This window comes from Herpailurus yagouaroundi, unplaced genomic scaffold, assembly GCF_014898765.1.
Source record: "Herpailurus yagouaroundi ecotype Mexico unplaced genomic scaffold, PumYag 182, whole genome shotgun sequence".
In the NCBI taxonomy this organism is placed as follows: Eukaryota; Metazoa; Chordata; class Mammalia; order Carnivora; family Felidae; genus Herpailurus; species Herpailurus yagouaroundi.
Genome location: NW_024412413.1, coordinates 40,933,100 through 40,957,366, shown reverse-complemented (window position 1 = coordinate 40,957,366; position 24,267 = coordinate 40,933,100). Strand labels below are relative to the sequence as shown.

Sequence of the window (24,267 nt, the reverse complement as noted above, 5' to 3'; positions counted from 1 at the left end):
CTCTTTGGATGTGTATGAGTAGCGAAGTTCCTTTGGGTTAGGAAAATTTTAGAAGGGAAAATAATTGTTTTCTAAAACCAGTGGCTCTCAGATCCTGAATCTGTGGTACGTGGTGCAAAGACAACCATAGCACAGAATGATCGATGCCCCATAGCATGTCTCTTTTCTGCTTACAGGAGAGATCCTTTCCTGTGTCTGTCGTTAGCAGTACTCTGTGGTGTGAAATAAACGATCAAAAGTCATCAGCCTTTTCTTGATCATTTTTTTCTTCACGTCCAGATTCCTCCAAAGGACCTCAACCGTCTTCAGGTGTAAATGGAAACACACAGCCCCCTGGCACTGCTGGGCAGCTGCCTGCCTCCGCCATCCCTTCCCCAAGTGCCAGCAAACCCTGGCGCAGCAAGTCCATGAATGTCAAGCACAGCGCCACCTCCACCATGCTGACCGTGAAGCAGCCAAGCCCAGCCACCTCTCCCACACCCTCTGCAGACAGACTGAAGCCGCCTGGGTCAGAAGGGGCCAAAACAGCTCCCTCGGGACAGAAATCCATGCTTGAAAAATTCAAGCTGGTCAATGCCCGGACTGCTTTACGGCCCCCACAGTCTCCCAGTTCAGGACCCAGTGATGGCGGGAAGGATGACGATGCCTTTTCTGAATCTGGTGAAATGGAAGGTTTTAGCAGTGGTCTGAATAGCGGTGGCTCAACCAACAGCAGCCCCAAAGTGTCACCTAAATTAGCTCCTCCAAAAGCTGGAAGCAAAAACCTCAGCAATAAAAAGTCTTTGCTACAGCCAAAGGAAAAAGAGGAAAAGAACAGGGACAAAAATAAAGTTTGCACTGAAAAACCAGTCAAGGACGAGAAGGATCAGGTGACAGAGACGGCTCCAAAAAAGACCTCTAAAATCGCAAGCTTGATCCCAAAGGGTAGCAAGACGACAGCAGCCAAGAAAGAAAGCTTAATCCCCTCTTCCAGCGGCATTCCCAAACCGGGCTCGAAGGTGCCAACAGCAAAGCAAACCGTTTCATCTGGCAGTGCAGTGAGCAAAGAGTCAGAAAAATTCAGGACTACCAAGGGAAGCCCTTCCCAGTCCTTACCTAAGCCCGTTACCACTGAAAAAGCAAGCACATCCAATTGCCCTGCTCCTTTGGAAGGAAGGGAAGCCGGCCAAGCTTCTCATGCCGGTTCCTGTGCCGTGCTAGGGGCACAAGGCAGTGGGCAGACTGCGGGGAACGGTGCCGTCCACCTGCCTCAGCAGCAGCAACACAGCCACCCCAACACTGCCACGGTGGCTCCATTCATTTACAGGTAAGGTGGCCCCTGTTGGTCCACAGCTGTCATCTCCTGCAGGCCTTCATGCTCACAGTGTAAGAAACACGGTTACTAGCATTGTGTTTTGCGGTGGTCATTTTGGAACAATGTTTCATCCTGAAGATAAAGGCCTCGAATTTCATCTTTTAAGAAAAACGTAACCCATATTCTCTAGTCCTATTCCGCTTCCTCTTCCCTTCTTCTGCCCTCTTGTCTCCTCTTTTCAAGAACTTGAGGCTTTAGGAAGTTAACTTACTTGTTCTCAAAGGTGAAATGAAACCCAGATGCCATGACTTTTCCCTGTGTCTGTTACCATTTTTATTATCGGTCTTTTGAAACAATTCTCAGTTTTATAACGTTTACAGATAGTTTTCTTTTCACCCTTGGGAGCAAGTACACCCAAATGCCTAAAGGGGCAGACTCTAGAGTCAGACACACGTGGCTTTAATGTCCTGCCCTGGCCCGCACGAGCTTTGTGACTTTACGACTCTTCGTCTCATTGTCTTCAACCGTCAAATAGGAATAATAGTATCTACCTTAAAGCGCGGAGAAGAGTAATAGGGAAAATTCATATGTTTGCTATATATTCTGGAACATTGTAAGTGTTTGTTGAATATTGTTTATAAGGGATTGGTTTCCCAGCATACAATTTATATTACTTTTCTCTGGCTAAGCATTAGTTTCTAGGCACACATAATGATCTATATAATTACTATATTCGTGCTTTATTAATTTGTTCTTGCATTGTACTTATGTGTATTAAAATATGCCAACATGTGCTATATCTTAAAATATTTATTCTATACAGTTATAAAAATGGCATGTTTTGCCTATTGTGTGGATTGTCTTAATTGATTAGAAATATGTCAGTCACTGCTTTGCCTCCATGTTTATTCATGGTCTTTTCTGCCAGGAGATACTTAGGGAGGGATAACGTCTGCCCTTTTGGCAAGTTGGCAGTTCAATAACGGGAAAGATGTTTTCTGAATAGGAGGCAGTACCTGCTATAATTAAGTCAGGGTCAATATTATATAGCTTAATAATGTATTAAATTTATTAAATGTATGGGTTTTTTTTTATGTAAAGAAAGTAATTATGAGGGTTTGTTTTCCTTCAGTGAAAAACCTGAGTGCTTTTCTGGTGCTTTATATACTCGGCGAAGCAAATTTAAAATTACTATATCTCAGCTTCTTTTTCAAGTCTGCTTTTCTGCCTTTAGGAGCAGTAATTCATTTAAAACCTTTGTATTTGGATCAGATGGGACTCAGCTCTAACTCCAGAGTCTCTGTGTGACAAATGAGAATTGAAGATGTCAAAATCATAATCCACATTTCACATATGTGAGAAAAATTATCAAGTGTTAAGTATGTCACACTCAGCACACATGTGCATCTCAAATGTATTCTGTAGAAGCATCAGTCATCCCAAATCACCACAAATGAATTTCACAGGAAAGTGTAAATCTAAGCAGAAAGATTGTGCCTGCCAGGTTAGCAAGCATGTTTTTAGAAGTGGCAACAGGCTTTTTTGGGGTTTTTTTTGTTTGTTTATCATAAAGTGTCCAGTGGACACAAATTTGGTCGGTTCCATTTGAAAAATGCAACTCTCACTATTAAAAAGAGGAAGCAGCACAGCCTGGGGGTTTAAGTATGGATCATTTGTGTGACCTTGCCACATTCTCCTACCTCTTAGTTTCTGTTTGCCCCTTTTAAAATGGAGATGATAAAACTGAGATAATACAGCCAAGTAGTTAAGACTATGGGCTGTGAATTCTGCCTGTTCTACCACTGTTCAGAAACAACATCTTGTGTTGGTGAGTAGATGACCCCAGGAGCCAAGTTGGCTGGGTTGAAATCTTGACAATGTCCTTTGTTAGCCATGTGACATTGGGTAATGTATTTAAAAACTCTGAGCCTTGATTTCTTAATCTGTAAAATGGGGCTGATAATAAGAGAAGCTGCCTCCTAAGGCTATTTTGAAGATGAAATGAGTTGATATTTATACAAGGCTTAGGATAGTTCCCGCCGCATAGTGAACAGTCTTCCCCAAATTTCAGTGTATAATCCTGTGAAGTATGGTGGGTAAGAATGTCCACTCGGGGTGTTTTAAAGATGAAATAAGGCAACCTCATGTAAAGATTTTAGCACAGATCCAGATGCAGAGTAAATGGCTTATAAACATCACTAATTAGTGGTATTATTATGAATAATATAAGGTAGTTGAAAATAAAACCATCTGATTAGAAAATTTCACGTCATAGTCTGCGTATGAGGCAATAGTTGCTGGAAGTCTCTTATAAATTCAGAATAATTTTGTAAATGATAATGTAAATCCCCTCAAGGTAGATTAATCAATATTTAAGCTTTTTAACTGTCAGTAAAAGATATTTATATTACAGAATCATGTTGTTTGGATTAGGGAACCCTTGATTTACTTTTGACTCTGTTGTTCCAACCCCATGTAAGAATTCTTCCTGCAAAATGCCTGACAGACTTTTCTGGATTGCCAATTATTTGATAACAGGCATAACTGACTATTTTATAATGTTCTTGAGTACTTAGTACAAGTCTGTATTTCACAAGATTTATGTTCATTTTCTCATTTAAACTTTATCATCAACAAATGAGGAAAAATGTGATCTCCATTTCACAAAGATGAAGAATCAGAGATTTCAAATCAGAATAGTAATTGCCATTTAAAGTCACAAGGCTGGTAGGGGTTTGCCTTTGAACTCAAATGTGCTTGGACCTATAGTAGCTATAGTAGCCCCTTTGTTCACCAGTTCTTCCTGCAAGAAATAGTTACTAGAAAGATTCTGACCAGAAAAATGTCTATCATAGATTGCAGAATTCTTAATCAGAACCCATTTAGGATAGGAAGTGCCAAATTGCTTTCAAGTTGTGTGTGTGTGTGTGTGTGTGTGTGTGTGTGTGTGTGTGTGTAATGTATATAGTTTTGATATTTAAAGATAATTTAATAACTTCTATAAAATGGGAAGATTTATGGCTGAGGGTGATGTTTTTCTCCTTTCTTCACCCTGATTCTAGGTCACGCTAGGCTATTAATTATTACTTCTGGAACTCTAATATATGCTTCATAATACTCTTTGTTACAAATTGAATGTCAGAGTTCTATAAATATAATGTTGAGTTCTGGAAGTTAATGGATTTCAGATTAGTCCTACTTCCTATACAATGCAAGCATATTCTAAATTAAGTTTTTGTGACTCATTTATCTCTATAGTATGATAAAAGTAGTTTTTAAGTTAGTATATCTTTATCCATTTAATGAGTGGATATAGCTGAAATCAAAAGTGGAAAATTTTAAGAAAGAATGTTTTAATTTAAAATAAAAAGTTCCCAATAGTTGAACCTATTTGAATGGAATAGACTGCCATTGTATTAAGCCGGCTACCAGAGATATTTAAGATTTGGTAGAATGATGAGGTGCCTGGGTAGCTCAGTCAGTTAAGCATCCCACTCCTAATTTTGGCTGAGGTCATGATCTCAGTGTTGTGACATCGATTCCCACATCAGGCTTTGTGCTGGGTGTGGACTTTGCTTAAGATTCTCTCTCTCCCTCTACCGCTCATGTGCTCTCTCTCTCTCTATATATAAAAGAAAGAAAGAAAGAAAGAAAGAAAGAAAGAAAGAAAGAAAGAAAGAAAGAAAGAAAAAAGAAAAGAAAAGAAGAGAAAAGAAAAGGAGAGAAAAGAAAAGGAGAGAAAAGAAAAGGAGAGAAAAGAAATATGGGTGCCTGGGTGGCTCAGTCGGTTAAACCTCCAACTTTGGCTCAGGTCATGATCTCACGGTGAGTGAGTTCAAGCCCTGCATCAGGCTCTCTGCTGTCAGCACAGAGCCCACTTCAGATCTTCTGTCTCCCCTCTCTCTGCCCCTCCCTTGCTCTCTCTTTTTCTCTCTCTCTCAAAAAATAAATAAATGTAATGAAAAATAATAAGTGGTAGAATGACAGGTTGCCATTGTTTAGGTAAAGGGAAAATACCAAATACGTTTTTATTTATGTACTCATCATTCATTTTGCAAATACTATGTATTAAGAACTACAAAGATTTTTTTAAAAGACTTTGAGTTCCAGTGAGGGAAGGAGTCAAACCATAAGAAACTCTTAAATATTGAGAACAAACTGAGTGTTGATGGGGGGTGGGGGAGAGGGGAAATTTCATGATGGGCATTGAGGAGGGCACCTGTTGGAATGAGCACTGGGTGTTGTATGGAAACCAATTTGACAATAAATTACATATATATATTGAAAAAAAAGATGTTGCCTTGCCCTCAGGGAGTTCAGTCTATTGGACATAATGATAAAATACAATAAAAATTAAAAATCATTGCTGTTATGGAAGTATATACAAGAAATAATGTAGAAGAGAGTAGAGGTTTGGGATGTGGGATTATTGAGTGGAAAATTCAGAAGAAAATTTGGAAAGAATCCATATTTTACTCTTGATTTTCAATCACTCTCTCCCTGCACATCTTATTTTCAGTTAGTCCTATTGGCTCTTCCCCCTCAAAACATACCCTCAATCAGGCATTTCTTTCCATTTCCACCCCCCCTCCTGGTCCAAGTCATGTCACCACCAGTACTTACCTAGTTTCCAGTGAGTCTTCCAGATTCCACTTCTGGCCCTTTCCAACAGCATTCTTCACACAGCAGGGGCTCTAACCTCCTAAAAGTGTACATTATATATGTCATTCCAATTTATGAGACAATCTATTGGATTTTCACTACGCCTGAAAACAATGAAACCCAGACACCTTGCCAAGACCTACAAGTCCCTACATAATCTGACCCTCTATCTAACCCACAGGCCACACTCATACCATTTCTCCTGTAGGGCACTAAACCCCTGCCTTCGTTCTGTTTCTCAACAAACTAACCTATTCTGCTTTGGTGCCTTTGTCATAGATGATCTCTCTACCTGTGACAATCCTCTTCCAGAGCAAAGCAGGCTACTTCTCATCAGATCTCTGCTTACATGCTACCTCTTCACACAAGCTATCTCCAGCCATCTAATCCAAAGAAACATTCAGTATGCCTTTTGCCAGAATTCTATGACATCATCTTCTTATATTTTATTCATAAAGTTTATTATTATCTGCTATTATTTTTTAAATATTTATTTTGAGAGAGAGTGAGAGAGAGTGAGAGAGAGAGAGAGAGCACTCAAGCAGGGGAGAGGGGGAGGGAGAGGGAGAGAGACAATCCCAAGCAGGCTCCATGCTATCAGCACAGAGCCCAATGTGGGGCTCGATCTCACGAACACTGAGATCATGACCTGACCGAAAACAAGAGTTGGATGCTTAACCAACTGAGCTACCCAGGCACCCCTGCTATTATTTTGATAACTTATTAATAAGTATGATTTCATGGCACCTGGTTGGCTCATTCGGTTAAGCATCTGACTTCGGCTCAGGTCACGGTTTGTGAGTTCGAGTCCTGCATGGGGTGAGCTCAAGCCCCACTTCCAATGAGCAAGAGCCCTGCTTCAGGTGAGCCCCCCTTCTCTTTTTCTCCCTCTCTTCCCCTCGCTCACTTGCTCCCTCTCTCAAAAAAAAAAAATTCAGCCACTTCCAGCTATAAATAACAAGCTCATTGATACCAGCTCTTATATTTTTTATTTAGTAGTGTAATGCCCAGAACAGAACCTACCTACCATGGGCACCATGTGAAATTGTTGAATGAAACAGCATCAACATGGTTTAGACTCACCTGCTATAGATGAATAGAACAATTAGCAGCAATGTATAATGAAACAGAAACTTCTGAAATCTCTTACCTCCTATAAATGAGCTAGATGGTTTAACTGAAATATAAACAGCTTTAACATATTTAAAGAATGAAATTTCTTCTCTTCAGGACATTCATTCACTTATTTTGTTCTTCTTCCAGTAACTCCCTACTAAAATCTATTATGTATAAAACATGAGGATAGAGTGAAACATGACACATCCCAAATGTCATTTTCTTTCTGTTGTCCACAGTATAGTAGGCAAGAGACTGATTCAAAGATCACTACAAAATGAAGCGAGATGTCTAAAGCTCTCCAACAGCGAACCAGATTTGGTACATTGAGACTTCAAAACATGGAAAATTACTGCTAGGTGTCGGAATCAGAGAAGTGGCACTTGAACTGGGTTCTGAAAGAGAAGTGGGATTTAGGCATGCCGAAATGAGGGGGACAAGGAAGGAATTGCAACACTGAAGGAACCATATAAACAGGATGAATACCAGATGTGTAGGGCAGTCAGCAAGTAAAATAGATTTCCTGGAAAATGAAGGTTGATTGGAGCCTAATTGTAACAGAAATTATTGAATGTCAGGCCCTTAGACTTGTGTTTGTGTGCATGTGTGTGTGTGTGCAAGAGAGAGAGAGAGAGAGAGAGAGAGAGAGCACAAGTGTGTGAAGCATGATTATGAAAATTGCTGTGTCTTCACTGTGTAAGTTAGATTGTTAATGGAAGACAATAGCATAGGTTAAAATGCTCAATGGCTATATGAGGGAGAAATTTCCTGACTTTCAGAGGTAGCTTTGTTAAGATTTGAATTAGAGGTCCCAATTACAGGAGGAAAGGAAAGGGAAAGAAGAGCGTCGTTCAGCAAAGAAGCTTTTCATTCTTCTTGTTCTTTCTTGGTATTCTTTCTTGGTTTGACTCTATGCTGTCTTCTTCAAACTTGTTTTCCTCACCTGGAGTTCAAGAGTTACTACCTTTGCTCTATTTTTAAAAAAAATGCCTCCCCTCTACCTACATGTCATTTTTCTTACATAGCTTGTGTATTCATCACTTTAGAGCTATAATTCCTCGTGATGGTAAAGACATATTAAGTCAAATAGTGCAGTAAATAGTCAATTAAAGAGAAAAGAGAGACGTGTACATTTTTCCCAAACCTCAGTCTTTTTAGCAGCCCCCAATAATTTTCAAAAGAGCTATTAACCAGATTCTTAACTTGCTATTTTAAGGTCCACCTTCTTTTCTTTATTTTCTGACCACTTGTAGTAAATGCCAGGAAAACAGTGCATTGGATATAAAGCAAACATCTTAAGGCAAAGGGAGTAGAATCAGGAGTGGGGGTCGTTTGCACTTGCATGCACATTCGTGCACACACACACGCACGCACACACGCAGAAAGAACCCAACACATAGATAAGGCAAGACACTGTTATACAGAGAAGAAAACCATCATGCATCTTAAACGTATGAATTAAATATAGGAGGAGACCCTCTATACACACTTGAATTGTAAAATTAGGTCAGTAAAGTCTGAATGTAGAGGTTTCGTTTTTTTTCTTCACAAAATGTATCTTATACAACAGCATCATGGGTTCTCAGGAGGCATTTTTGTTGTAGCCAGTTTTTGTGAGAGTTCATATTTGCCTACGAAGTGACAAGAAAAACTGACACTTAAATATACTACGTTCTGAAAGGTAAAGAATGCAAAACATTAATTTTGAAAATGCTTACGCACATGGTTTTAAGTTTGGCTAATTTGTTGAACCAGTAAACTGAGTAGGAGGAGCTGTGAGTATACCAAGATTGAGATGGAGAGCAGATAACCATCATGCAGAAAAAGCTTTTGTAAGCCCTGCAGCTACTATTACAGATTATGCTGCAATTGTGGTTTTATGTGAACTGGGCATAATTGGTCATCAGTACAAAGTGCAGCTTATTGAATGCCGGCCTTGAGAGCTTGTCTTTTGCTAGGTTTGAGATATATATGTGCATCGGGTAGCAGTTTAAACTCCTTCGCACAGCAGTATTTTTAAGATGGAATATAGAGACACCACTAGAAGAGGGCCTGTTGTGTGGGATAGTGCTAGGAGCTGGCATTCTCTCAGCGGAGAAGCTTCATCAAATACCTTCTGTAGTTGGCTTACGAGGTTTGCTGCCAGATTGCCCAATCAAACCACTGCTGTTTCTTCTTTCTATATTTTATTTGCTCTTGGAAAAATGTTAAGCTTACAGAAAATTTGCAAGAATAGTACAAAGAACTCCCATACATACTTCACTCACGGCAGCCAGAGACTTTTTCAAGTTTCACTGATTGTCCCAGAGATACCCTTTGACCAATTCAGGATGGCTGTTGTACCAAGTTGGCATTTCTGCCTATTTTCCCTCAATCTGGAGCAGTTCTTTGATCTTTGCTTGACTTGCATGACGCTGATGTGGTGAAAATAAGCATTTGTAGACTGTTTCTTAATTTGGGCTTGTCTGATATTTGCTCACCACTAGATGTGTATTATATATTTTTATTCAGAATGCCACAGAAGTGATGCTGTGTTCTTCCCATCGCATCCTATCAGATAGCAACAACACTGATACTTCCCATTTTGGTGATGTGAAGTTTAATCCCTCGATTAAGATAATTTTGCCATAGTTTTTCGCTCTAGAGTTTTCCCCGTTTGTATTCAATGAGTATTTTTGTGGAAAGGTATCTTGAGGCTCTTTGTAAAAATTCTGTTCCTGGATCTTCTTTTGCCTCTAGGATTCAGCATCCATTGAGATTTTTTTCCATAAATTAATATTTTAGTTGAGTGGAGGTCAAATGACTTCTAATCCTATCATTCCTTCCACATTTCTGCCTTGGGTTTCTTTATTAAGAGACGCCCCTTCTCCTTTGCCTTTTCCTTCTCCCTCCCCCTCTTCCCCTCTCTTCAAATTGTATGGATTAATGGATTCCCATTGTATTAAGTGGATTCTAACCCATTGATAGGACTATCTTAATGCTTAAATTTTCTCAGGTTTCACTACTGGGATCCCCTTCAAGCTGGCTTCTGCCCCATTATTCTTTGAGAACTTTATTTCTTTTCAGCTCCAGGTGTTCAGGCTCATCTTGTACTCTCCCTATCTCTTGGCTGCAGCTTTTACTAAGGAGTCCTGGTTTCTTTTTGTAGACAGTGATATTTAGAAACCAAGATCTCACTGCTCCCTGGTTTCCTAAATGGTAAAATATATGTAGGTACACACACACACACGCAAACACACACACACACACACACACACACACACACACACACACACACTTATATCATTATTTATCTCAGTGTCTGTGAGCTATCTGTGATATATATACACACAGACAGATAGTCCCCCGCTTAAAATGGAGTGAAAGCAAATACACACTGAGCAGAAACCATACTTTTGAATTTGGTTTTTGCCGGGGCTAGTGATAGGCAGCACTGTCCTCTCTCGTGATGCCCGTCAGCAGGCGGAGCCTCAGCTCAGTCAGCCGGCAATCACAAGAGTCAGCAACCAATGCATTGACAACCGTTGTGTCTCCATACGACCGCTCTGCTTTTCATTTTAAGTACAGTATGCAATAAATTACATGAGGTATTCAGCACTTTATTGTAAAATAGGCTTTGTATGAGATGGTTTTGCCCAACCGTAGGTTAATGCACGTGTTTTGAACACATTTAAAGTAGACTAGGCTAAGCTATGATGGTAGGTCAGTTAGGTATATTAGATTCCTTTTCAACTTACAATATTTTCAACTTACAACGGGTTTATAGGAATGTAACCTCTTCATAAATTAAGGACAATACATAGATATGTATGCATATACATAATACCTAATTTATGTATATGTATATACACACACACATACATACATATTTCCTTTCCATACTTGTATTTCCTGTTGTTAACTGAGAAACTTGGCTCACATTATTCTCCATATATCTTCTTATTTGCTCAACCCATCCTGAAATAACAAATTTCCCATCCACACTTAGTACTCTTCCTCCTGACTCATTTCTGTCCTTGGCCCTAGGTGTCACCTGTCTGCCTTCCCAACAGGAAGGAAAGAAGAGAGCAAAACCATGGTGGTTTTAGAAAGATATTTACTTTTCTTTGCCCTTGTTTGATTTATAAATCAAACTATTAGACTATTAATGTTGCTGTCTCAACCCAGCTGTATTTGTGCTTACATGTGTGACTATATCCATATTAAGATGAATCCAGGGGAGGATATATTTTAATATAAATTGATGAGCAAACACTCATATTTATGATATTTGAAATTTCTAATTGATAGTATCTAGGACTTACTGCTGAAGTCCTTTGAGTGGTATATATAATAGCTTCTTTTTTGTAAGAGTACAAATTTAAGGTAGTAAAGAGTAAAGAATAATATTTAAGGTAGATCAGTAGCTATTGTCATTTTCAAATACTGTGTGTTATTCACTTAGTGACTGAAGTATCTGTCAGCTAAGGAGAGCTCAAGTGTACTAAAATAGTGTCCAGAGGGATTTGAATGGTGTTAAACTGGAGGGTAGTGGTTAATAGAACAGTGTTTAGAGGTAGCCAGGGTCACATATGGGATAACTGTCTACCAGCTTGTTATATAAGGCAAATTATTAAACCTCTAGAAGCCTGAATCTATCTATAGCACCTATATTATAGGTGTCTTAATCTGTTTAAGCTGCTGTCACAAAAATAGACCTGGTGGCTTAAACAGCAAACATTTATTTCTCATGGTTCTGGAAGTGGGGAAGTCTAAAATCAAAGTGCTGGAATTTCCAAGTCTGGTGAGAGCTGCTTCCTGGTTCACACATGACCATTTTCTCACTCTGCCCTCTCATGACAGAAGGGGTGAGGGAGTTCTCTGGGGTCTCTTTTAAAACAACACTAATCCCAGGCATGAACGTTCCACTCTCAACACCTAATCAGCCCAAAAAGCCTCCACCTCCTAATACCATCATATTGGAGATTAGTTTTCAATGTAAGGATTTGGGGGAGGAAACAGACATTCATTCCATAACAATAGGATTGTTGGGACATTTAAGTGAAATGCCATCAGTAAAATACCAGGCATAGTATTTGGCACATGGTAAGTGCACAGAAACAGGAAATCGCTTTTGTGTTAATCATCAGTGAACTCTACGTTTTTCACCACTACCACTCTTAGTAAGAGATACTAACCCTGAGAGCCTGGCTTGTTAACACTCTAAATATGGTGTTTTTGCAATGCTATATTTGACAGTTTCAGTAGGTACTTGCAACGTGTTGACCATGTTGTGAATACACAGTAATTAGTCTGCACAATTCAGGTCTTTTAAATATTTTACAGGAACATCATGACACTTATTTTTTTTTTTCCTTTTTCCAATCAGAATGAGGAAAATGTAGTATCAGTTTATGTAGGAACAGTGAATGATGCCACTGCATTATTCACTGTATCTGTCAAAATGAACCCTTTGATTGGAGAACAGTATTGATTCTGAAGTCTTCATAAATTTTTTCATGAATCAACCCCAAGCCCTTTTATTTTATCAGAGTGAAACATGCACAAAAAGAGAGGACATGTTGGGAGTCTTCAGAGATTTAACTGAACTTCTTTGATCATTTGTATAAAAGTTAAATCTTTACCAGTTAGCAGTGATTGCCCCTCTGGAGACTAGAGTTAAAATTTGAATCCACTCTAAAATACAATGAGTGGAAATCTGGAGAAATGGATGGTTTGTAACATATGTAGACCAGAGACCTGGATCCATTTACATGCACATATGAAACGAGATGTCTTGTAGGTCCTTTTTATAAATTATTTAAAATTTAACCCTTTCCATGTTCCTTTCCTTGATCAATCTGCTTCCCTATTGTTGATAATTTAGGTAATACCATGGAAAATACACCGAAGAACTTGAAAATAAGGTAAATAAGATTGTATCCTGTCGGGGCGCCTGGGTGGCTCAGTCGGTTAAATGTCTGACTTTGGCTCAGGTCATGATCTCATGGTTCATGAATTTGAGCCCCTCATTGGGCTCTGTGCTGACAGCTCAGAGTCTGGAGCCTACTTCAGATTCTGTGTCTCCCTGTCTCTCTGTTCCTCCCCTGCTCACACCATGTCTCTCACTCTCTCTCGAAAATAAATAGGATTAAAAAAATCACCTCCTGTAAATTAAAATAAAAAAGATAATAAAGTGGGAATCAGCCAGAAATACACACTGACAGATTTTTAAAAACCAAAATAAAATGAAATGTTCTAATAGATCACTGAGCTGTCAGAAGTGTGCATACTTAAAAATATATGTGTATTTATTTATTTATTTTTGAGAGAAAGCAAGCACATATGAGCAGGGAAGGCATAGAAGGAGGGAGAGAGAAAATCCCAGCCAGGCTCCTCACTGTCAGCACAGAGCCTGACATAGGGCTCAATTCCATGAACTGTGAGATCATGACCTGAGCGAAAATCAAGAGTCAGACGCTCAACTGACTGAGCCACCCAGGTGCCCCTAGTAGTGTGCATACTTTTTATAAGAGCCTCAGATAATAGGGCCTGAAGACAGCTGATGGAATTGAGTACCAAGTCTCGTACGCTGAGGAAGATAGCTACCGTCAGCTCCTGAGCAACTTTTTAAGATCTGTTTATTCAGAGCAAAGCAGAATTTCTACTCTCGAAACACATTCAAAATACATTTTTACTTGATACAGATTTTTCTAGAACCTTTGTAACTAGCATGATCACATGCATTCAGGCTCCGGTAACAGCTACTGATCTTGTTCTCGTAAGAACCAATTGGCATTGGGCTATAGCCAGCCATCAAAGTGAACTACTTAATGTGACTCAGCTTCTGAGAGATCAGTCTATGAATACTGAGTCTGCAGGACTATAGGCCAATCCTGGCTCACAGCCAATTCACCAAGTCACCCTGCCTTTCTGAGGCTTCTTGGCAGACAGCCAGTAAAGTTTCCCTGGGGTCTCCAATCTCACTACATACTCTCCATTTAAACCTCTTTAGCAAGTAATAAATATCCTTAGAAAACTTCAGCGGATTTTAACCCTTCATTCAGGGACAGCAGGCTAAGGAACAGGTCAGGGAGGTGCTGTGGCCCACGAGAAATAAGCCCAAGTAGAAGAACTGACTGTAGTGGGCTTTAGCATTGAGGAAGGTGGGGCTATCAAAAGACAGGGGATATAGGAGAACCTGGAGGCCAGAGAAGAAAAGAAATGAACTACTATTATTAGTAATAATAACACTTGAGTTCAAATTACTTTGGAAGGCACATATTTTTCTTTCATACATGAGCAAACTGAGGTTTAGGGAGGCTAAGTAACTTAGCAAGGTCACATGAGTTAATAACTAGTTAGTTAGAGACCCAAGTTATACATTGCATATACCATTATACCATGCTTCCCTCCATATGCTGTACTCTAATACTATTTTATGATGATGGCTAATAAGATTTATTCATTTATTTACCTAATATTTTCTCAGTGCAATACATTGCGAGACCAAGGCTAGGCGTTGGGGTACAACAGCGAGCTTAAACGTGGGCAGTGGAGTCTAGTTTGGGAGATAAACATTGATCAAATAATTAGATTTTGCATTGGAAGTGTACGAAGTACTGTCAAGATAGATACAGAGAGTAGATAAGTACTTACAATTTGGGACTTTACCTGAAAATTAGAGATGGTTCTTTAAGAGTTACTTGAACTGAAGGGAGAGACTTAATTGGATGAAGAGAGAAGGAAAGTAATGGAGTGTAAAAGCCCGGTTGAGGCAGGGGGCTATGAGAAGTGGGTAGAAAATTCGTGTGACCACAGAGACGAGAGATAAGAAGACTCACATGCAAGATGGTACTGGAGAGGCAGACAGAGATCAGACCACACAAAGCCACCTTATAGTTTCCCTAAAGGTTTCATCCAGGATACCATGAACAAGGGACATTACAAGTTTAGATTACAACAAAAGATTACAAGTTTAATTCTGTACATGATAGATTTGAGATATCTTGTGACAATTAAGAAGTAATGTCAATTAAATAGCTGTGCTATACATCTGGAATTCAGTGGAAAGTGCTGGGTTAGAGCTAGAATATGGAATTCATGTGTGGCTAGGTAATCATGAATACAGTGAATGTGCTTGAGATCATCTAAAGAGACTACAATGAAAACTGGAAAAAGCTTAAGATACTGCTTTGAGGAACCCACAGTTTTGCCCTCTGTATCCCCTTCTTTTCACTACCCAGAACCACATTTAATGATTGGGTAAAAGAGAGCAAAAGAGGGGGAAAGTGGCATCCAGAGAGAATGGGGAACAAACTGGAAAGTTTTTGTCATAGAAGCCAGGGTAGGATGACTTCATGAAAGGAATGATGGTCTGCTGTTCTAAATGCTGCCAAGACATCAAGGAAGGTAAAGACTAAAAGGCGTTGATTTTAGCAACATTGAGGTCTTTACTGGCCTTTATGTCATGTCCTTTCACTTGAACAGTATATCCTCTTTCTTAATTTTGCCATGCTTTTTATATTCAGCTTCAAGTTAGAATAAAATAAGGACAGTCTGCTAGAAATCAACAGAGGCCATTTATATGAATTCTCACTTAGCTCTTTCTTTTGTATATTAATTCCTATATGTACACATTCGTCCATACATATAGGATAATGTTTTCCACGATTTCTTAAAATCCTAATGAGCTTTTCAGAGTTTCTGGATATGTCATTTCATATAAAGTATTGTGGATATCAGTGATTACACTTTATTTTCTCTCAAACAACATGAGGTCTTAGAATAAAAGTAACATATTAATTAAACTTTGATTCAGGGGTACCTGGGTAGCTCATATGGTTAAGCGTCTGACTTTTTTTTTTTTTCGGCTCAGGTCATAATCTCACTGTTCTTAAGTTGCAGCCCTGAATCAGGCTGTGTGTTGATACTGCAGAGTTGGTTTGGGATTCTCTGTTTCCCTCTGGTGCGCCCCTCCCCCCTGCTTGCATAGATGCGCATTCTCTCTCTCAAAAATAAATAAATAATACATAAATAAATAAATTTTAAAGAAATTGATTCAGGAAAAAAAAGCATACTGAATTCCTCTTTCACATTTTTGAATATTCTGTATAGTTTTTAAAAGTGAGAAATATTTAGTGGTCACTCACCATGGTCCAAACCCAGTAATACAAATGGGACTTCAAGGTTGCCTCCTCCTGTATCTTAGTTCATCCTCTAGTTTTTGTTTTTTTTTAAGATGTGGTGGTTCGGATCAAATATATGTGGATTTTGAAGCTGCATCAGGAAAGATCATGCCTCTTAAAACATTTGCTTGTGCATAAAAGAAGTAATGCATGAAGATTAGAATATCAAAATATATGCAGTCCATCTGTTGTGTACTTTTATCTGATGAGACCTACTCTCTACATGTTAATCACACACACAAATACATAGCCACGCACATATACACACACAAATATAAAACATAAGGTAGATGAAATTTTAATAATGAGAATTTGGTTCTGACTGACTTTGGCTTTTCTGAAATTGAGACATTATAGCGATGTTTATGGCTCAGAACAAATTCAACATTAATTTTTTACTTATACTTTCTGTTTTAGGATATATTTTCTAGAATTTTCATGAAAAAAACTATAGGGATGCTTTCAGTATTTTTATTAGTTATTCTCACAAGAGTGCAATTTAGCCAGACTTTATCTAAAACTGCAGAAAAAGTTGGATCTTTTCAAGTTTTGTGCTTCCCCTCAAATGTAACTATGGGTAATTACAGGCTTTCAGATGTAGAAAAGGCTAAGAAATATGATGTAATATCTCACTCCTACTTGGGTTGTATATGAAAATAAGAATATTCTCTTACAAATAGTTTAGGAATGTCGTCGTCATAAGGAAGTGCTTACTTGCCTTAATAGAAAACTTGACTTCTGCTTGTACTACAACAATAGAAATGTTGACTTCTGCTTGTACTAGGGAATTTTGAGTCACTGACGACAGCAATTGCTATTTGTTTCTGTCTTTTTGGTTAATTTCAGATCACATTCAGAAAACGAAGGCACCTCTTTACCATCTGCTGACTCCTGTACCAGTCCTACTAAGATGGATGTATCATATAATAAAACTGCTAAGCAGTGCCTAGAGGAGATATCTGGTAAGTGACCTGACTGATGGGTAGGACAAACCTCAGAATTTTTGCAATCTCTCCATAAGTCTTTTTAATAAAAGTCATATCTGTGCTGTACTGTTTTTTCTTAAGCATAAAGGGACTGCGTGCATCTTATGCATCAGAGATTCTTAGATATTTGTCTACTTTGCTCAGGGTGATCTCTTTGTTGTTCTGTGAAGAATTTTGTGAAGAATGGTAGGGCTTTTAGAGGCTGAGGTCTTCAAGTCATTGTTGCCCTCAGTCAAGTTCAATATAATCATGGAAAACCTGGGGAAGCTTCATTGTTAATAAGACAGCCTTGAATGTATTTGGAGATTTTAAAATATGTTAAGGATCAGATGTCAATACAAATGTTCCATGGCCAATCCCATCCTGTTCTGTCTTCAGTTCTCTACTATTTAGAACATTCCTACACAATGGCTCCAAATGTGTATTTAGGAAAAATTCTAATTATGGAAATATTTCATTACATATAAATAATGTAAGAAAAAAACATATATACAATTTGTTAGGTTTGTAAGTATATAAAACCAGCTTCTCTGCTTTAATCCAGTGTGTTTTTATAGGACCCAAATGAGTGTAGGCATATATGGAAGGCCTTTGGTATAATTATATTATATATATTATATATATTAATTAATACTAATATATATAAAAATCTGTATTCATGAGCAACTAAAGAATTTTTTAGAAAAACATACTAAGGGGAAAGAGAGTTTGAGGACAGTTTTTCTAATTCTAAGAGTAAAAATTCATAGAAGTAGAGGTATTCTCTTATTCCAATAAGTTTCTGGTCAGCCTTTATATATTCTGAAGAAAAAAAAATGAAAGAACTATTTAATTTTTTTAAAAAATGCTCTAGTGCTCAAAAGATTCAAAATATTGTCCTGAAGTTCATGAAAATAAACATATTACAAATTTGGGGGTTAAAGAGCTTCTTTGGCAGAAGCTCTTTGGCAGATTTGAACACTGTGGCAGGCATTAGCCATTCCTGCAATATCCACCAGTAGATATTGATCCCGTTGACAACACAACATTATGAGGGTTCCTTTGGAATCATCAATGGTATCATCAGGCCTCAGAGGTTTTGTGTGAAGATTGCAATGGGCCAGTTCCGGGTAGAGGTAGATATGGTAATGCTAAGACATAGCTATTGGGATTGTATTTACAGAATTTTCAAGTACTTGGGGGAAGTTTTGGCTTTCCCATAGCTCCAGATAGTCTCATAATGAGAATGATGATGCATATCTGTATTGTGACTAGATATTTTTAAAACCTGGTGTGGCATGGAGATGCATATACTTCACACATTTCTTTATTCATGAATGTCTTCAGTTATGTATCAGTATGCCTATGAAATACCAGAGCTCAAATATGTAGGATAAAATGCTTTTATACAGTTTGAATTTTAGGTTTTATGGGAATTTCACAAAGGAACATTGTTTCTTTGAATTTAATATATCACTGAGTATCTGTTTAAATAAATAATCCACATGTGAATTTTTCCTCCATTTTCTTACTCTGTCCATCATTTGATCATTTCTTTCACATTTTTAGTTGATATTTCCATTTAACGTTCTGATGTTTTTAAGTATAACACTTGAAAGTGGGGGGCACCTGGGTGGCTCAGTCGGTTGAGCATCAACTCTTGATTTAGGCTCAGGTCATGATCTCAAGGTCGTGAGATTGAGCCCTGTGTCAAGCCTCCTGTGGGGCTCTGCAATGAGTGTGGAGCCTGTTTAGGATTCTCTCTCTCCTTTTCTGTATGCGCCTTCCCCACTCGCTCTCTCAAAGTAAATGAACATATTAAAAAAATAAATATAACACTTGAAAGTGGAATATAAAGTAGACTTTAACATAATATAATAATTTAATGGATTTATCACAGGGTATAATATTATTTTGCATTTTTATTAATTATTTCTATAGAATAATAGATTCAAGTCTGTGATTTAGAGAGGAATAAAAGAAAACAGCATAAATGGTGAAATGCGTCTTTTCCTGATTGTGTCATTTCTGTTAACATTTGTTTAAAATGATAATAAAAATAATAAAATTTATCTCAGTGCAAGCTTGGGATTTCCCAGAACAAAGATGATATTCATTTATGATTAGTAGGGTAAAAATTGAGTACTATAATTGGAAGAACACAGATGAGAGTATACAGGTAGACCAGTGATGAGAGAATGATTAGCATCCCCTGGCCTTTCTTCCAATGATCTTGTCTTCTAATCCCTCCTGAGCTACTTATTTTCACTGGCACACCCTTGAGCTGAGCATCATCAGAATCTGCGGCTTCTCTATCAGTTCACTTCTGTGCACCCCATTCTTACTGATTAAATCCTAGCTTTTCAGTGGTCTTCCTTTTGTTCCATGACTCTACCACTGGTTCTGCTAGGATTTCTAAATTCATTGATCCTACAGCTTTTTACTGACCCTCACCAAACTCTTCATATTCTTTCTTACCACCCTCCCCCCCCTTAATCAGCTGAATCCCTGTGGTAACTGAATGCAATTTGACTTTTGCATATACTCTTTACTGTTCCTCCTCTCTCACTTCATTTGATGAAATCACAGACCTGGTTACATTAAACTCTCCACCAGTTCCGTACCATAAGTGAATGAACCTGGAGAAAAAAACATGTCCCATGTGGATGTGATTCACTTTACATTTATGATCACCAACCTCAAATGAGTATTTGTTGCGGCTGAGCAATCTTTCTGTATTTCCCCAGTCCATTCACTCTTTTTTTTTTTCATCTAAGACCCCTCTCAAGTTCTTAGATGATAATTTCATGCCTTTTCTTCTCAAATTTACCATACCAACTCTCCCATCCTCTGATGACCTTGATGTTGACGTCACTGAAAAAAAGATTAAAGCAGAGAGAAAAGAATTTTATACAACCCTGCCATCACATCTACCTATACACAACATTTATACCCATTCTTACCACCTTTTCTTGGATTACTTTCTCTTCTACCTCCTTAAGAGCTCCCTCTACACCAAATCATTCTCTTTAGTCCTCAGGATACGATATCTCTCCAGTTTCAATTTTTGAAAAACAAAAAAGCATAAAAACAACTTCTCTTGACCCCCCCTTTCCTTCTTTCTTCTCTTCCTGATTTCTGTTGTTGCTACTTACTACATTCTGGCTGCTAGAGAAACCATAGACCACAAAATCACTGGAAATTATTGCCAAGCCCACAGAATATTCCTTTGAAGACAAAATGAATTAGGGGAAATGAAATGTTCTAGGAAGTAGAGAAAATAATTTTGGTCCCTGCACTGTCATTATTTAGCTGAATTGTTCCTTGGTTTCCTTTGTGTGTGTGTGTGTGAGAGAGAGAGAGAGAGATGACTGTAATACTTAATAAACTCACAGGATTGTTCTAAAATACAGTTTCATTCATCCATCCATGTTTTCAGTAATCTTCACCTGGTTCTGTATACATGCCAGTCTTTCCAAAGGTTGGGAAGACAAACATGACTAAGACATGAGTCCTCCTATAGAGGAGTAAGAATTAAACTTTAACACCACAGATAATTAAATTACTAGATACCTAGGAACAACTAAATTAGCTGTAAAGAGTTATATAGGGCTTAAAATAATATTCCAGGAAGAAATAACTTCAGTAAAAACAATTTGAAAAATGAAATTCTACTTACCTTATTATTTTCATTAGTTTCTTATTGTAAAACTGGACACTCAGTTGACTGAAATCTTGGTAACTCGCTGGTTTTCTATAATAAAAAATATCAATACTATTGCTGTTGTTGAATCCATACTGCTAATGGTTGGTGTGGCATCCTCCCTGGGGAAGAATTCTGTTCTGTTCTCCCAGGGAGGTAGACTTAATGGTATAGAACTCTGATGGATTTAGTCTTGGCAGGATAAGATCCAGGTTTTGTGAATTTTTGAAGCCTATGCAATTTGAGGGAACCTGAAAATAAATGCAAAAATAGAAATATAAAATTACATGTAGTATATTAGGAAGTATCTTAAGCTGGTTAGACCTCTGTATCTTAAGAACCTTTGGCTTCACAATAAATACACCTTGATGTCCTGGTGTACTTTTACCTGACCAGCCTCCCTTACCCCATCTACTAATAATAGCACCTTAATATATTTTTTTCTTTTTTGGTGGGGGAAACCATTTCCCTATCAATCAATCACTGTCTAAGTGGCTCAAGTGAAATTGACCCAAGCAGATCAAATCAAAACAATCTTTTTCCTTGACCACAGTAACTCTTTCAGGAATGGACTATGTGACCCAATTCAGTTTAGTCAGAACTAATGAGAATAAATCTCAGAACTTTCCCTAACACTGTTAGAAAAGAGACACTGTTTATCCACGAGACCTAAAGCTATCAAAAGAAGCGGGTAGCTGCTGGCAGTTACCTTCATCCTCAAGTGAAACAAACATTGAGAAAACGGAACTTAGAACAGAAGAGAATGAGCTCCAGGTCATTGTAGGGGATGTCTGAGCCTCTGTGAACAAGCCATGCCTGATACTATCCTTCCCTCCACCCCTGCACTCTTCCGCAAGGGAAAGGAAAATCCCTGTATGTGCTTAAACAATGTGAAAAACATCCCTATTGCATGACCTACAAGATGTATGACACATAAAGGTTGGTGATACTGTTAATCATTCAAGTGTCCTATTATTTGTCATTTTCTCAAGGGAAAAAACCTAATGATATTTACCCAATCTAATAATGGTGGTCCCATTAATTATTACAGTCAGGTGAAATGTTATTAAATAATTTGTGGCAACAGGTGAACAAGCTTCTTGCTTCCAGCCTATCCTTTAAGATTCATGCCACAGCCTTGATACTGTAAGTCCAGCCAAAATTATGGTTCAGATATTATTGTTTTGGCTCGGGTTTCATTCTTACGTTCATTGACAAAAAGAGTTTGGCCTCAGAGACCATCCCATTCATTGAGTGCCAAGAGATCCTGCCAAACATAAAGGGAGCTTTATTTTTTAGTCCACGGGAATCATTCAGGAAAGATTTTAGTTTAGTTTTTTTTTTTATATATAGGTTCACACTTGCCCTTTTGTGTGTGTGTGTGTGTGTGTGTGTATGTGCATGCATGCACACACACATAAGGCTTTTTACCAACATGTATAACATTTGTTTAATGCCCTTTTTAATCTTTATCTAGAATTTATATTCAAATGAAAAACATTGAAAGATGCCAGGCTGACTTAATGTTAGCAAAGCTGGCATGCCATATGTAAAAAAGTAATAAAATAATTTGACAAATTCAGGAAATCGTTTTAGACGTGAGGATTTAAGCAGAAGGATAAGTTAATGGTTACATGTGTTTTCTTTTCAGACTTACCAGACTTTGTCTTGAATAATGGTCAATATCTGGTATTTAAGACCTTTGTAAATGATCACTTAAGTCGCATTTTTCTTGAATTTTTATAAAAATTAAGAAATCAAGCTCAGGTAATTTAAATCACTTAAGGTCTTTTACTTAAATAGTCACTTTACAATTATGTTTACTAAAACACTGAGAAACATTCCTTTTTAGAACATTACAGTAGCTATGCTTTATGTTAAGTCTTGGCAAAATCAGAGAGTTTTAGTACTGATTGTGGATATTCATCTCCTATGCACTGAAGCTTCTTCCACCTCGTGTAACATACATTTATAAGGGTGAATACAAATAAGTATAATTATACCCATATATGAATGCACATCCGAAACAAGCAGGTATAGCTGCCTCTAGAGAAGCAATGAGTGGGATCCCCTTTGTTGTTCAGGGTAAACTGATAAACTGATGTCGTTCCAGGGGAAAAACTTCTGTAGCTGTGAGTTGACAACAGTGTTTTTAGACAAACAAACCAAAAAAGTACCCTTTTGAGGTTTTCTATTAGGGTTATTTCTTCAAAATAACTAGCTCCTCCTTACCAGCCCCTTCCTGGGTTCACCCCTACTGGAGGATTTTACTTCCTGACCCACTGAATCAGGAGGGACTGTGTGATTTGATTTGACCAATGAAATGCGAGTGGAAAAATGACATGGGCCGTTCCTGAGCAGAAGCTTTAAGAGCCAGTGCTAAGATCTCTCATGTCTTTTCCCTCTGTCATAAGATCAACATGTCTGAAGACTGGTATTGTGCTTTTAGCATGGGTCCTAGTATATAGGGTCCCTGAATCAGAGCTGCAGCCAACAAAGTGAACATTAATGTGAGCAAAAATGCATCTTTGGGTTTGTAAGCCACTGGAATTTCGAGAGCACTTGTAAATTTAACATAACTTAGTCTAAGCCAGAATTTCTCCACCTTGGCACTTGTGACATTGTAATCTGCATAATTCTCTATTGTGGGGGGAGGGGGCGTCGTGTCATTGTAGGGGGTATAAAAACATCATTGGCCTCTACCTACTAGGTATCAGAAGTACCACACTCCCCAGTTGTGACAACAGAAAATGTCTCCTGATGTTGCTGAATGTCCCCTAGGGGGGAACCAGTTGAAAACCACTAGTATCAGCCTAGGAGTTAACAAAGTGGAGTCCCAGAGCCAACAGTACCTGCATCACCCGGAAATATGTAAGAAATGTAGAGTTTCAAGCCCCTTTCAGACCTGCTGAATGAGTAAGGATGGGGCTGGGGCCCTGCAAGCTATAATTTAATGAGCCCTCCAAGAGTTCTGAACATGAAAGTTTGAGCTAGTCTAAACTGACTGGTACACAAACTCCTTTGTATAAAGAGGACATAATTATTGCTTTCCATTATTTTGATGTCTTAAGCATAAGAATTCCCTTTTTGTGTGTGTGTGAATCTAGAAGGCTTTCATAAGTCTTATACTACATGGGTGCTTTAGTGTAATACATGTCAAACGAAGTGAAGTATTGTAACATCAGTATATTTACTGTAGTCTTATAACCTGGTGATTCACTAGGTCACAGTAATTGCAAATAAAAATAAATGTTTTGCTTAGGAATCAAAAGGGGAGCGGCATTTTGATCTTTTAAAAAACTCTTTGGGGGCGCCTGGTTGGCGCAGTCGGTTAAGCGTCCGACTTCAGCCAGGTCACGA

General features: G+C 38.2%; 1 protein-coding gene across 7 annotated transcripts in view; it reads left to right on the top strand.

Annotated features, from left to right (window-relative positions):
* NAV3 (neuron navigator 3) overlaps positions 1-24,267 on the top strand; it is a 600,880-nt gene that overhangs the window by 406,286 nt on the left and 170,327 nt on the right. For all 7 annotated transcript variants that reach the window (XM_040491360.1, XM_040491363.1, XM_040491362.1 and 4 more), the window contains exons 8-9: positions 280-1,306; positions 17,086-17,201. In XM_040491360.1, the coding sequence (XP_040347294.1) occupies positions 280-1,306; positions 17,086-17,201 (1,143 nt within the window). The remainder of the gene's footprint in view (positions 1-279; positions 1,307-17,085; positions 17,202-24,267) is intronic.